This window comes from Enhydra lutris, unplaced genomic scaffold (assembly GCF_002288905.1).
Source record: "Enhydra lutris kenyoni isolate GAN:26980312 unplaced genomic scaffold, ASM228890v2 scaffoldscaffold12, whole genome shotgun sequence".
In the NCBI taxonomy this organism is placed as follows: Eukaryota; Metazoa; Chordata; class Mammalia; order Carnivora; family Mustelidae; genus Enhydra; species Enhydra lutris.
The window spans coordinates 52223882-52238346 of record NW_019154096.1 but is presented as its reverse complement, the minus strand read 5'-3'; the positions used below and the strand labels follow the sequence as shown (position 1 = coordinate 52238346).

Here is a 14465-nt window from a genome sequence, read left to right as displayed (position 1 = left end):
GAACCTCATCAGCAACCTTACCCAGACTTATTTTTAAAAAATTTTTTAAAAATATTTCTATGTTTTTACATCAGACCCCAAGTCCTTGAGAACAGGAGCACCACAGAAAGGTGCAGGACTTTGCAGACCAGAGAACTAAATCATTCTCTCTGCTGGGACCACATTGCTGTTCTCACCATTTCCTTCCCTAGGCTGGGTGCTTCCTGACTTCCCCTCCACAAGACATGGCCCTTACAGAAAATGAGCTCCCATCAGCCAGAGAAGAAGACGGCGCTGCCACAGGTGCCTCAGGGAGATGGGGAAGGGCTAAGCAGAAAACCCTTCCAGCCCCAGTAAGTCGAGTTGATCCCTTGTTGATATCCTGCCCTCTGGTAGTGGAACTGTGTCCCTGCACCTTCCCAGGGCAGAAGACTGCCCTGACCCTCTCATTCCAGCCCAATAATGAAAGCAGAGTCCAGCAGCTTTCCACCCTTGTGTCCAACTGTGTCCTGATCACGAGGACGCACATTCAGGCCTTTCTTCAGCTCCACCTACCTTCTCCATGCTCCTAATGTCACAAGTGATCCCTCTCAGTACAAGATCCAGCTCCGGCCGGTACCGCACTTGGTAGTTGTTAAACTGGATCTCCCCTTTGCTGGGCCAACCTGGGGGAGGTCTCTTATCAGTCACCCAGGGTGCCTGGCAAAGAGACAGGAAGAGAAGTGCTTTACATGGTGGCAACTCACTGAATAGTCCCCACAGGTCTCGTGTCACAGACTAGGAGGATAGCAGTGTCCTAGCCACCTGTGGGCATCTGTATTGACTAGAATGAATTAGACTAGTACTTCCAGAAGGTTCCTGCCTTATTCAAAGAAGCTCCATTCCACGGTGCTGCTCTGTGGACTTCCAGAATGAAGACACCTTTAACCTGGTGCATTCCAAGACCTCACCTCCCCCTAAATCATTTCCTATTTTAAGTTTCAAGAAATTGGGTTGAATTAGAGCAAAGCAAACTTTAGTAGAAGAACCTTTGTGACTCCATGTAAAATCGCTAGACAGGGTAAAGATGCGCTCTTGAAGGGAACATTTTTCTTTTGTCTTGTCCCTGGGTTCTTCTAAATCCTCCTTACCTCGTTTTCCACTTTTATGTACTCATTTATTCTTTCAACAGCCACAATGTTGGTCTCTATTTCTGACGTCATCCTCACTAGCCAGTTCAAGGTCTGTGTGATCTACAGAGAAAAAAACAGAAAACTAAAGATCACCTCTGGCTCAGATACCAACTCGGGTCAAATCATAAGGTCAATCCAGTGCCCACTTCATACTAGCACTATGCTGAGCTCTTTGAGAGAGCAGGGAAAAGTGTCAGTGACAGTCCTCACCTCCTTGGGGGAGGCAATGAGACCAGTAAGGTCTGGAAGACAATTAAGAGCTCAACCGTGTGATGGCACATGAAAGACAACATGAGACCAGAGTGGCTGGGGCTAAGTTGGGGTTGGAGAAGCTGGCAGGTGGTAGAGTGGGACCAGAACTCCAATCTCCTGCCTGGAAGCCCAATGTTCTCTGTGGAAGGAGTAGTGGGTGGCATTCTATAAATGGGGAAAGCATAAGAGAAAGCTTTCCAAAAAGCTGCTTCCTCTCTCTGCTTTCAACAAGAGCCCAAGGCTCAGGGTGGAGCATCGACAAGGACCCTCCTTTACCCCAGTAAACTCCTGCCTGCAGAAATACGTGTAACCAGCAGTAAGAGCTTGTCCAAGTCTGCGCCAGTCTAGAGCCTGGGGAATCTGCGGATTACTTAGATGCAAGCTTCTTTCACACATACACTTAGACCAGGGTTTTTTTTTTTTGAGCAAATGGTGGTTAAAAAGAGGGAGAGTACAGGATGTTGGAGAGAAGAGTAACCACTTTGTTTAGGTAGAACCATGTGAAATGAATTGTTGATATCTGACTGTTTTGTTTTCATTTAGTCTAATTGTTGCCTTTGCCCCATCCACCCGAGGTTAATAAGCCCAAAAATGGGGTTGGGGGTAATGAAGGAGCAGTGGCGCAAGGAACTGAATAACTCTGGTGTATAAGAGAGTTCTCTCTGGGGCCCCACCGTGATTGCCTTAGGCCTTATTAACTCCAAATGAGCACAGCACCATACAGAACTGACTGGTAGTTATATAAGCCAATATATTAGTTCCCAAAATATCATGAAAGATGGTCAAATGACTCATAAAATGAGTATCCTTTAGTGAATTTAGTGAATCTGAATACAGATTGTAGTGTCAGCCACAACCTTGGGCACTAGGAAATAATGTATTGCCTAGTCATACTGGGGATACAATATATAGCTTATATAGCTATATAGCTATATATATTATATAGCATATATAGCTTTACTGGACCACATTCTTTATTAGAATTTATTCTGTGATTTAAGGAAAACAAAAATAGAAAAAGATATTCAAAAGACTTCATTACTACTATATTATGGAAAAGAAATTGGGGGCACCTGGCTGGCTCAGTTGGTGAAGCATGTGACTCTTGATCTCAAGGGCATGCGTTTGAGTCCCACGTTGGGTGTGGAGCCTTCTTTAAAAAATTAAATAAACGGAAAGAAACTCATTTATTCTCTTTTGACTAGAATCAGGCAAAGAAACAGGGAACTATCAGATTAAGTCATATTGAATTGCTGTCTTCTTTTAAGATTTATTTGAGGGAGACAGTGGGAGGGAGAGTATGTGCACGAGTGTAGGGGGGAGAGGCAGAGGGTGAGAGGATCCCAAGCAGACTCCACGCTGAGCAGCAGAGAGCCCAGCACAGAGCTCTATCTCACAATCCTGAGATCACAACCTGAGCCGAAACTAAGAGTTGGATGCTCAGCCCACTGCACCACCCAGGCACCCCTCACATTGCTTTCTTAACTCCCAAGGGCAACAAAATTTTTGTCCATTTTTCCAGATGACACTGGTACCCACTCAGAAAGGGTAAGGAACATGTCGATAGGTTACACAATTAGTAAAAGACAGAGCCAGGGCTTGAACCTCAGTCTTCCCTAGTCCCTCTGGACCTAGAAAGGAATCAAGAACACAAACTCCATGGTATACTCTAGACTCAGTTTGAGAATAAGTTCATTAATTTAACTCCCAACCTTCATACTCACATTAAGCGCATTGGACAAAACAAAGCCCACAGTGTTTCCACTTAGGTTATCTTTATAAATAACCATCATCAGGGATGAAAAGAAGACAATCAGGTTCCCAATCAGCTCCAGACGAATTGCAAGCCACCTGTAGGGCAACAGAACCAGAGAAAAAGTGTCACTGACATTCACCTCCTTACCTTAACCAGCAACCTACATGTCCATGGAACATTGGGAGGGATTGAGTTGGTTGGGCTGTGTTCTCACAAGATGCCTCAATCTGACTATATCATATCATATGTTCCTAAAGTCTTTTAAAATTAGGTTTTAGAAAATAAATGGCATTTTAAAGGTACTAGGGAAGTTTGCTACATGAAGGGAATCCTGTGATTCAAGGTCTCTCATACTTGCCAAAGCAGAAGAATTGTCTGAGGTAATTATTAAAAATACAAAATTCATGCAAGAAAATTCTGGGACTCTTTCGTAGGAGATTGATTCAGGGAGCCTAGAGTGGAGTTTGGGAATTCACTTTTTTTTTTTTAAAGTAAACTCTACCCCCAGCATGGGGCTCAAACTCACAACCCCAAGGTTGAGTGACATGCTTTACCAAGCGAGCAAGCTTCTTTCGCCACCCTACAAAGAGTGTCCTGCCTGTGGAGAATCTCACATCCGCTTCTCAGGGATGCCAACTACGAATGCCCAGCTCACCCCGCTTGTTTGGTACCTTGTTTGGGATATCAAATGCTTATAGAAGTCATTTGACTTATGATATAGGTTGTGTTCTAGTCATTGTAAAAACAAGAAGTGAGATTTTCCTTTGAAGGTCAAGGCATTTTACCTAGCTTGGTAAATAGCAAAGTAGGCACAGGGACCCCATCTCTGACCCTGAAGCCCATACTTTCTTCTACTTACGGGACAGCCATGTTTGGCCACAGTGAAATTCACATCACTGGCTACACCTCCCCTCCCATAGCTAATATCAAACACGTGGAAGCCTAAAGTGCATATTTCAGTAAATACACAGGGGCAGCCTCACCTGTTGGAGACAATCCAGGACAAGACACATTTCTGGTTGGTGTCAATCTGCATCTCATTGTGTTGCAGAAATCGCTGCTGGTGCTCAAAGGCGTGGATGACGGACAAACCTGACACTGTCTCACTGAAGTGAGAGTAGATTGGGGACCTGGTGACTGAGTCCAGGCGTTTCAGCTGGCGGGAAGTGGCCACATAAAATATCTGAACCCCAAAAGTAAAGAGTCAGTCACACAATCATGTTGCATATGGAATACTTCTTCCTTGGTGGCCCTGACCCAGTGTCCTTCACCTTGATGGGCACAGCCCATATTTGAACAGGTCAGAAGCCTCCAGCCTCCCCTCTGGCTAGAGGAATGATGAGAGAGGTACAAAGGAAAAGGTTGGTGGAGAACAGAAGACAATGAAGGTGAGGAGACTATAACCACTGAGGAATTTTGTCAGCCTAATCCATATTCTCCCAAGAATCTGCATACACTGTCCAAGTGACAGTTTTTGTAGCAGCTAGAAAAATGGTCTCCAAATGGATTTTGTAAATTGTAGCTGGGACCCAAGGGGCATGGAAAGTGGAGATGGACAGGAAATGGCCAGAGAAAGGCATTCTGAGGTTTAGATAAAAATTGAACAGTCAGGTAAGTGACCACACTGTGCTTCAATGGTTTGTGAAGATAGAGATAGTTCTGGAAATGTGTGGAGTGTCGAGAGTCTAAGAACTAGAACTAAAAGTATACAGTTTGATTTTGAGACACAAGGGTTGAAGGATGAGGTTCAATGGGATGAGGTTCAGTGGTGCTACGAGATTCTGTGGAGATTTGTTGAAATCAGGAAAGGTATGGGCATTTGAGTGTCAGAATTCAAAATGTTATACCTGGAAATTTCCTTAAATATCCTGCTTCTTTACTGGATGAGAGGCTGTCATTGAGGTAACAATGTACCTGAGGAACTTAACACAAATACCAGGGGGTATCACCTTACCACAGGTGACAGGGCTGCCCTTGAATGCAAGTTTTTTGGAATTGTTTTCCCAAGGCAAATAGATCATCCTAAGGAATTCTCTCCACAGCTTGCCTCCCCTCATCAGTTTTTAATATGGGAATGGAGTCCCCCTTTTTTTTTTTTTCCTGAGAATTGGTTTTCAAGCCACTGGTTCCCTCAAGAACATACTGACATTGAGCCTACAGACATCCCATCATTCATAGGCATCGCAGTGAAACTAGAACTACCCTGAAGTGAGAAGAGATCTAGCTCCTGCCGAGATACATCTCCCAGCAGATAAGCCTAAGCCAATCAAGGAAGCAGCCATAGTATATAACCCTTCTAGAAGCAACCAATGACTTAACCATTATGGGGGATCTTACCAAACTTCAAGATCATCCAGAGCCAACCTCTGGATGGCTTGACTACCTCAAGGTAGTCTTGGATCCAAACATAAATCTGCCCCATATAAGCTTCTGGGGGGCAGCAGCTAAGGTGAGATATTCTCTGGACCATATACCAATTGGTATTGATGTTTGAGCTCTAGACAGTGGCCTATGGCTCCTTGGTATATCAATATAGGACTAAATGACAAAGATGCTGGATGGGACTGAGTGACTAGCAATAGACAAAACAGAAGATTCTCAGGAAAGAACCTGGGCTTTCATAAGTAGAGAGGAGACCTAGCTGTTTCCAAACCCACCTGAACAGACACATAAATGATGCCAAGAGGAATGATGATGACGATGAAGATTGGAGTGGCTGTGCAGATCATGACAAGGGTGCTGATTATTCCCAGGAAGCACAATATCCAGCTGCGCAAGGATAAGGGAAGGGTGTCATCCACTGTGGAAATATCCTAGGAACACAGAATTAGAAGAATGGTATACTAATGGATTCCTGCCCCATTTTCCATCTTTCTGATTCCAGCAGAGAATTTGTTTGATTCTGGGTTCTCAGTGTCTCCTTCGTTTAATCATTTCGTGATATTCATTTGCAATATACGGTTGTGCTCCTCCCAATAACCAATCTCATTTCTGTAATTTCTTCCTCTTTCTAAATCCCTCCAAACAGATATGGCAGTCACCCTTCACTTTTTTCAATAGACTTAGTAAAGGTCTTCGAATTTATTAAACCATTGTAAGCTAATAGAGCTTTACAGGTAAATCCTCCTATAACCAAGCCAATTCAATTAATCTAACTGTACAAGGGGCCTAACTCCACTGAGTGCCTAAACAGAACCTGGCACATAACCAGCATTTAATTCGTATGAAGGCTCCAGTCAACAAGCCTGGTCACCCCCACTTGACTAAAGAATCATCCTTTAACTAGGAAGTTGTTTTCTCCACTGAGCACAGAGCTTCAAGGGGAGAGGGAGGAGGAGTTTGAATGTGACCCTTGCCTGACCAGTGTTCTAACAGAGTAACCCAGAGGTGAAAAATGGGTCTTACTGCCATATTGCCTTCATGTCATGTTGAATAAATGAGCAAACGGACAGGTGGATGAATGGATAATGGTTTAGTATACTGTACAAGGAAGCCTGACTTACACTTTGGGTTTCCCTGACCGATTATTTCTTCGATATTGCTGATTCTACAATTAGTAATATGTGATTATCAAGGCGAATTCAAATTATCTCTGGAGTGTCCCAATCTGGGTAAGGGTAAGTTTCCCAAGAGAGTCCTGAATGACTCTTGAGTGTAATTTACCTTCCCAAAGTCATAGCAGGATGCAAATAACTTTATGTCCAGGATTGGCAAAAAAAAAAAAAAAAAGAAAGAAAGAAAGAAAAAAGAAATCCTCACAGGCTATCAGTTCTATGTAGGTTCCTTTTACCCCTACTTGGCACAGATTCTCCAGCTTTCTTTCTTCCACCCTTTCCCTTCACCTCTTCTTAGGGGCTCAGCTATCAATCCGAGAGGATTCTAAATCAAACTTTCCTTTATAGGAAACCTTCCCCTATAACTCACCATATAATCAAACACGAGTTTCCTTTTTCATGCAAAAGCAGTGAGCAAAATAGAACAGTTGCCTTACTAACTCACAGTAAGAGTTCTGCATTCCTTTTTCAGAAGATTAATTATGTATATTTTGCAACATAAGAAAAGTGTGCAATTTTTGCAAAATTCCCATGAGAATCTTCCCATCTAAAATTGTATGCTATTTTAGGTTCTATTGAAGAGCAGAAAACCTATTGAAGTGGTCCCCAATGATATCATGCTCACCATTTTTGTCCTAGAAGAAAGTGATAAATGCAGACCAATCAATGTGCACACTTTTGAAGCAGCCACTGTATCCCCAGAACCTGGCTGTGGGCTGGCCTTTCTTTTGTCTGCTCCAAGACGAAACCAGGAAGGGCCTGTAGCTGCTCAGACATGAAAAATGTGCTTCCTCTTCTACAAACAGAGGACTTAAACTGGGCTGATGACAGTTGACTGTTACTCAGAATTCCTTGCTTTCTTCCTCTGTTCCTGAAATTACTATCTCCTATGCATTGAGAATGAATGAGTTGGGTTTGGCCCTTGGAAGAAAGCCATCTACAATCTTAACATTTAGTGAGCGTTCCAGTGCTCCTCTCAGGTGCTCAAGAAGTGCTGTGGAATGAGTGAATGCCAAGGGGTCCAAGATCTGCAGTATGTAGAGACCAGGTTTTAGAACCTTATTAAAATTTGGGGCGCCTGTGTGACTCAGTCAGTAAGCATCTGCCTTTGGCTCAGGTCATGATCTCAGGGTCCTGGGATCAAGACCCCACATAGGGTTCCCTGCACAGCAGGAAGCCTGCTTCTCCCTCTCCCATTCCCCCTGCCTGTGTTCCCTCTCTCGCTGTGTCTGTCAAATAAATAAAATCTTTTTAAAAATTAAATTAAATTATAGGTGGCTCTCTTCCATAGTTCAGACCCAGTTTATTCTTAAAGTAGCAAAGATAGAAACAGGAACAGAACATAGACCAAGCAAAGGGTTTTCCTGTTTTCCCTTTTATTCACCATTCTAGCCAGTGATCGTGCTTTTACTTGTGTTTCCCCCTCGGCAGAATATTCCTTCTCCTTTTGCTTCTACCGCCAACCCCTGGCTCCACCATCTCCCTGGCTAAGAAAGTTCCTTCTAGGACCTAAGTCTCATGTTTTCTGACATTTCCCACCCTGTCACCCAGGCTGAGCTACTACTGCTGTTCTCTGTCACTGTTTTGTGTTCCCAGAACAGCACTCTACACACATCGCTGTCACTCGTTTTACGGTCTTCCGTCATACTCTTCTTATTTCCTTGGTTGTCTCCCTCACTAGATGGTGAGCGCCTTAAAGGGCCAGAGCTTTTTGTCTCTGTGTCTCCAGGATCCTTGGGACCTCATCCTGGGTATGCAGGAAGCGTGTGCATGCTAAGTGGACCGAGGAACTGTAACGGCACGGCGTTGCCTCGGGCCGTGGGAGAATTCTGTCCCTGTCGGAGTGGAAACACCCTCAGCATACAAACACATCACACAGCCGTTCGGGTACTTACCCCAGCAAACCTGTTCACAATCCGGCCTGTGGGTGTTGTGTCAAAGAAACTCATGGGTGCTCGAAGGATACTGCTTAGCAGTTGCCTATGAAGGATGTTAGATGCGTGAGTGGAACCATGGGCACTCCAGAGATTTGCTATGAGCACAAATGCACCTAGAAATAGAACCGTTTAGTCAGCACGGTCCGCAGGACTTGTGCCAAGGACACAAGGGCATTTTTTTTGCCCTGAGTCTGGGCAAAGTACACAGACGAGACAGATTCTCGAAGAGATGGCTGTCATCCCCATCAGACGCACCTTGCACGAGTCCCAGAGCTCCATAGACGCCAACTCGCAGGTCTCTCTGAGACGCTGGATAGTTAGTGCCATTATAGGTTTTAGAGTCATTGGTCCAAGCACTGAGCCAGAGGTTGGATCCAATATAAGCCACAGAATTGATCACGTAGGCCAAGATGATGAAGAATATCGAATACCATCCTATTGCTCCTAGGTACTTGAGGTAGATGGAGAACTTCACCTGAAAAGCCCCATCCTCAGTGTTAGAAATCCTAATGGCGTTTGGTGAGGAATTACCTAGAATACCAATCACAAGGGGGAGTGGCCTCCCCTGGAAAAGTGGATAGCAGGCAGCAAGATTTGGTCATCTGTGGTCTATTTCTGCATTGGGCCAGGATCATAATCAATGCTGAAATACAGTGCGGGGGAAATAACATCACATTACTAATGAGCTTCTAGATGCGATTAAGGGAGAAAGATAAGAACAGAGTGGGATGACAACAACAACAACACACACACACACACACACACACACACCCCAGAATGGGATGGGGGTTATACTGTAGACCTTGGAATTTGTTCTTATTAATTGGGACTTAAGTTCAAACCAAGGTCTTAGGTTTAAGGTCTTAAGTTATACTAATTTGAATCGTGTGCTCTGAGATTGATTCATTAGTGTTCTCTGGGTCCAAGACCTGCATCTCAAGGCAGTTTTATTGTTCTCTCCCCATATCAGATGGAATCATTCGTGAAATGTGCTAGGAGGATATACACAGGAAACCTATCCTTCTTGGAAATATTTGATAGAAAGCCCAAAGCCTCTACCAACATTTCAATGATGAATTTAATGATTTGCAAAGGACAAAAGACTTATCCCTCCCGTAGACAGATAGTCAAATCATCAAACTTTACAATGTTCAGATCCCAAGCCTTGTATCACCTCAAATGGAACTTTTTATCGTGGTGCCCACCTTTCCAGTTTCTATGAATTCCTTCTTAATTAGTTTTTGTCCTTTCACTGTTTCTTCTTCCTCCTTCAGGGTGTTCACATTCCGAGTTTTCAAAGAGTTTCTTAGGGATTTCTGATGCCTGCTATTGGACCTAGAACTGAGAAATCGAGAGGGGGGGATGCGTTCTTGAGCACGCAGGTGCACCCCAAGGTCAAGAAGCAAGCATGTGTCACAGTCGCTCTGCTTACATTGAAGTGCTCTGGGGGAAACCTGCCACCTCCCAGCCCCACTCCATTCAAAGAAACAAAGGGGTGGGAGTATCCCGGTGTCCACTCCCTTGGGAAAAGCCCACAGAGAGAAAGAGAATGATCGAGTGGAAATATGGATGTGCCGAGGGCTGCCAGCTGACGAGATGACCAACCTGCGACTAAGTGTTCGATGAAGGCTGTTCTCTCTTTTTGTGGTTAAGGAGGCCACATCCTCAGGGATTTCCTCCACACTGGGCATCAGCCCACAGTCATCATCTTCTTCAGTGTCTTCATTGACTAGGAGACACATCAAAGGTTAGGGAGATGGCAACATAGAGCTGCAAAGTTCTACAAACGAGAAGAATTCTTTTCTGATCTTGCTGGCCCCTCAGCAAGAGATCCCAGACATACACACAGGCTGGTGATTTTGTTCCAGAATGATTATTGATTAGTACACCTTCTCACCGAGAAATACCAGAATAAAGGAGAGAGGAGTTTCTAGTAGAAGAGAAATGTTCAAAGGAGAGAAATATTCCCAGAAGCGTCTTAGTTTCTTTGCAGCAAGAAAAGAACTTTTTAAGGGTTAGAGTAGATAAGCAGAAGAGTCCTAATTCTTAGAATTGACTAAGGAGGTGAGTGTAAATTGAAAATGCTCTTCTCGAACTTCAAATAACTTTACAAAGTTTTATGAATTTAAAATATTTTTTATTTTTATTCTTGTTTTTTCCCTTTCCCTTTTAGAGAGGGAGAGAGAGGAGGAAGAAAGGAGAGAGAAAATTCCAAGCAGGACCATGCCCAGCATGGAGTCTGATGTGGGATTCAATCCCACCACCTGAGATCATAACTTGAGCCAAAATCAAGAGTTAGATGCTTAACTGACTAAGCCACCCAGGCATCCCTGAATTTAAAACATTCAAAAAACATATCCTGCAAATAAGAAAGAAATTTTAAAAATTAAAAATAAAATCTAAAACAGCTGGGGCATCAGTGGCAATGATAAAGAGCTCTGGAAATTGATAACTCCATGAAATCAATGGCAAAATATATTTTTTAAGACTTTATTTATTTGAGAGAAAGACAGAGATAGTGAGAAGAGAGCATGAGCAGGGAGGAGAGCAAGAAGCAGGCTCCCACTGAGCAGGGAGACTAATGTGGGCCTGGATCCCAGGACCCTGGGATTATGACCTGAGCCAAAGGCAGATGCCCAAACGACTGAGCCACCCAGGGGCCCCAATGGCAAAATATTGTTAAAACCAACTTTATAACTCTGAAATTAACCAGTCTTGCAACAATCCAAGGAACATTTATTTAAGAAAAATAGCTAAATCTCAGTAAGAACATTAAGTTTTTTGATAGTTTAATTTCCTCCTTGGATCTGCTATAGCTTAGAATACTAATAACCTCACAAACATGGTAACTACAAAAAAATCAGCAGCCTCCTAACTGCTGGAGGGAAGAGAATGTGTTCAAGCTCTCCCAAAAGTCTCATCCTGGAACCAAACCCAAGTCTGACTTCCCAATGAACAGGACAGGCAATCACTGAGATACTAACTGTTCAACAAGGAAAGGGTTTACGCAAGATGAAGCCAAATGAAGAGATGGGAGGACAAGCCTCAAATTTGCCTCCCCAAAGATGGGAGAGTCAGGGGAATTTAAAGGCCTGGGTAAAAAGTTGCAGTTGTGATTACTAGTCCCATTAACCCTTGGATTATCAATTTCAATCCCTAGAGAATTGTCATTATTTGACCTGCCTGCAGTTCTCTAGAAAACCCCATTCACAGGGCTTGTCTTTACACTTGATCTTAGCCAAAAGGCCGAGAAGTGATTCACAGGGCTTGTCTTTATTGGACCAGACTTACTGGAGTTAGCTAAAATAATCAGCAGCAACTGTCTAACATTGGAGTTGCCTAAGGGATGATAACAGTTGGGGCAAATAATAAGCTAAACAAAAACTTAAAAGGGAAAATAGGGGAAGAAGATACCCTTAGAGATCTTTGATATTTTTAATGTATTCCTGGCAATCTAGAACGCTGTACGCACGGGTAGGGCTGTGCACATGCTCAAGACAGACATGAGAAGGCCCTATTCTCTTACCCAGGCTAACCTTCAGACTCTGGACAAGAAGGAAAAAAAGGTGAAGCAGAATTGCCAACTGCCTATTGGTGTGTTAGGGACATGCCTTCCCTCCCACCATGAAGTCTTTCAGAAAAAGCTGAGTGATTTATTGATTCCAGGCCCTTAAGGAATTCTCTGTCTAATAATTAGCTGACCAACCAAGCAGAGACTTCTGTGGCCACATAGGACAAAAAATACAGATTTCATAAGAATTAGTTCAGGAAACTAAACAGGACAAACAACAACAAATTCTGACAGGCTAAGGAAGAAAAATCTTATTTCCAGAGTTGCATTATTTAAAGTGACCAGTTTTCAACAAAAAAATTGTGAGACATACAAAGAAGAAAGCATGGGACCATATACGGGGTGGGGGTGGGGAGGAACAGTCAACAGGAACTCTACCCATGGAAGCACAGACATTGGACTTAGCAGAGAAAGACTTCAAATTGACTATTATAAATATGTCCAAAGAACGAAAGGAAGCCATGTCTGAGATCTAAAGTATGAGAATGAGGGGCACGTGGGTGGCTCAGTGAGTTAAAGCCTCTGCCTTCAGCTCAGGTCATGATTCCAGGGTCGTGGGATTGAGCCCTGCATCGGGCTCGATCCCAGGGTTGTGGGATCGAGCCCCGCATCGGGCTCTCTGCTAAGCGGCGAGCCTGCTTCCCCTCCTCTCTCTGCCTGCCTTTCTGCCTGCTTGTGATCTCTGTCAAATAAATAAAAATCTTTAATAAAAAAATAAATGAAGTATGAGAATGAGTTCTCATCAAATAGAGAACATCAATAAAGAGATCAAATTTTAAAAAAGAAATTCTAGAAAAGCACAATAACGAAAATGAAAAATCCACCAGCAAGGGTCAAGAGCAGATTTACTAAGGAGACTGAGTATATGACTTAATCCGACCAGCCCTCTTAGCAGAAGTGCTGCCCGTCTGGACTGGAGGGGACAGAGAAAGGACCAAACAAAGGAATGCTGTCAGACTTCTAGGATTCTAGAGGCGGAACATGTACCAATAGAGCTATCCAGCTGCGGAGAGCTGTGTTATCATTCAAGTAAAGGGAACAATGACACTGGGGTTGGCTACTCCTCAGTTCCATAGGGTGCGACCACTGCCCAGGGGTGGAGGAGTTGAAACCACCAGCCCAGGTTGAGCCTCAACAACAGACAGCATCAGGCCAAACAAGATCATTATCGAACCTTAAAAATCTGATGGAATCTGTCCTGCTAGATTTTAGATTTGCTTGGGATTCATGACCCCTTTTTCCTTCAGATCTTTCCCTTTTGGAATGGGAATGTCTATCCTATGCTTGTTTCACTACTGAAGCAGATAACCTGTCTGATCTTGCAGCTTGACAGATGGAGAGGAATTCTGCCCCAAGACTCCAAGTCTCACCCACAAGTGACTTGCATGAGTCAAATGTTGATATGCGGGACTTCGAACTGACATTTAGATGAGATTTTGGACTTAGAGTTGATACTGGAATAATTAAGACATTGTGGACGTCGGTATGGCATGAATGTATTTTGCACACAAGAAAGAATTTGGGTGTGTCAGAGGACTGGTGTGATAGACTGAATTTAGTCTGCTGCCAAATGTGTGTGTTGAAATCCTAACTTCCACTACCTCGGAATATGACCCTATTTGGCAGTAGGCTCATTATAGACATAGTTATGAGGAGGTCAGATTGGAATATGATGGGCCCCTAATCCATTATGTCTGATGTCCTTATACAAAGGGGAAATTTGGACATAGAGACACACATGCATCCCATGAGAAGAAGAAGAGAATAATGTGGTGTATCTCCAAGCCAAAATTGCCAAAGACTGCCAAGAAACCTCCAGAAGCTAGGAGAGAAGCCTGAAACAGATCCTTCCCCATCACCTTCAGAAGGAACGAATCCTACCAACACTTTGATTTGGGACTTAGCCTCCAGAACCATAAGAAAATAAATTTGTTTTTTAAGCCACTCGGTCTGTAGTTCTTTGTTATGCCAGCTAATTAAGAAACTAATACACCAAACCAGTATTGATACAGGTCACCTTGCCCTCCTGCCCTTCCCTTCATTCTGCCATATACTGGTCTGAACCTTGAGTCCCAGAACCAACAGCAGCAGCGTGCCAGGCAACGCTCAGACATAGTTAATCAGTGTTTACCAGAACAAAGGCTTGATGAGCTGTTTTGCAAACTGACCTTTGTACATAAAGGACAGGATTACTTCAAAGGGGCCATCCACCCATGGGGGTTTATAACAGAATCCAGAAACTCC

General features: G+C 43.6%; 1 protein-coding gene across 1 annotated transcript in view; it reads right to left on the bottom strand.

Annotated features, from left to right (window-relative positions):
- The window catches only part of LOC111144894 (ATP binding cassette subfamily C member 2), a 57625-nt gene that overhangs the window by 4789 nt on the left and 38371 nt on the right, over positions 1 to 14465 (bottom strand). Inside the window, exons 20-28 of the mRNA XM_022499481.1 lie at positions 10256 to 10379; positions 9856 to 9991; positions 8906 to 9125; positions 8609 to 8763; positions 5817 to 5972; positions 4143 to 4342; positions 3128 to 3254; positions 1110 to 1211; positions 535 to 678 (exon numbers count right to left, since the gene is read on the bottom strand). Coding sequence (XP_022355189.1) covers positions 535 to 678; positions 1110 to 1211; positions 3128 to 3254; positions 4143 to 4342; positions 5817 to 5972; positions 8609 to 8763; positions 8906 to 9125; positions 9856 to 9991; positions 10256 to 10379 — 1364 coding nt within the window. The remainder of the gene's footprint in view (positions 1 to 534; positions 679 to 1109; positions 1212 to 3127; positions 3255 to 4142; positions 4343 to 5816; positions 5973 to 8608; positions 8764 to 8905; positions 9126 to 9855; positions 9992 to 10255; positions 10380 to 14465) is intronic.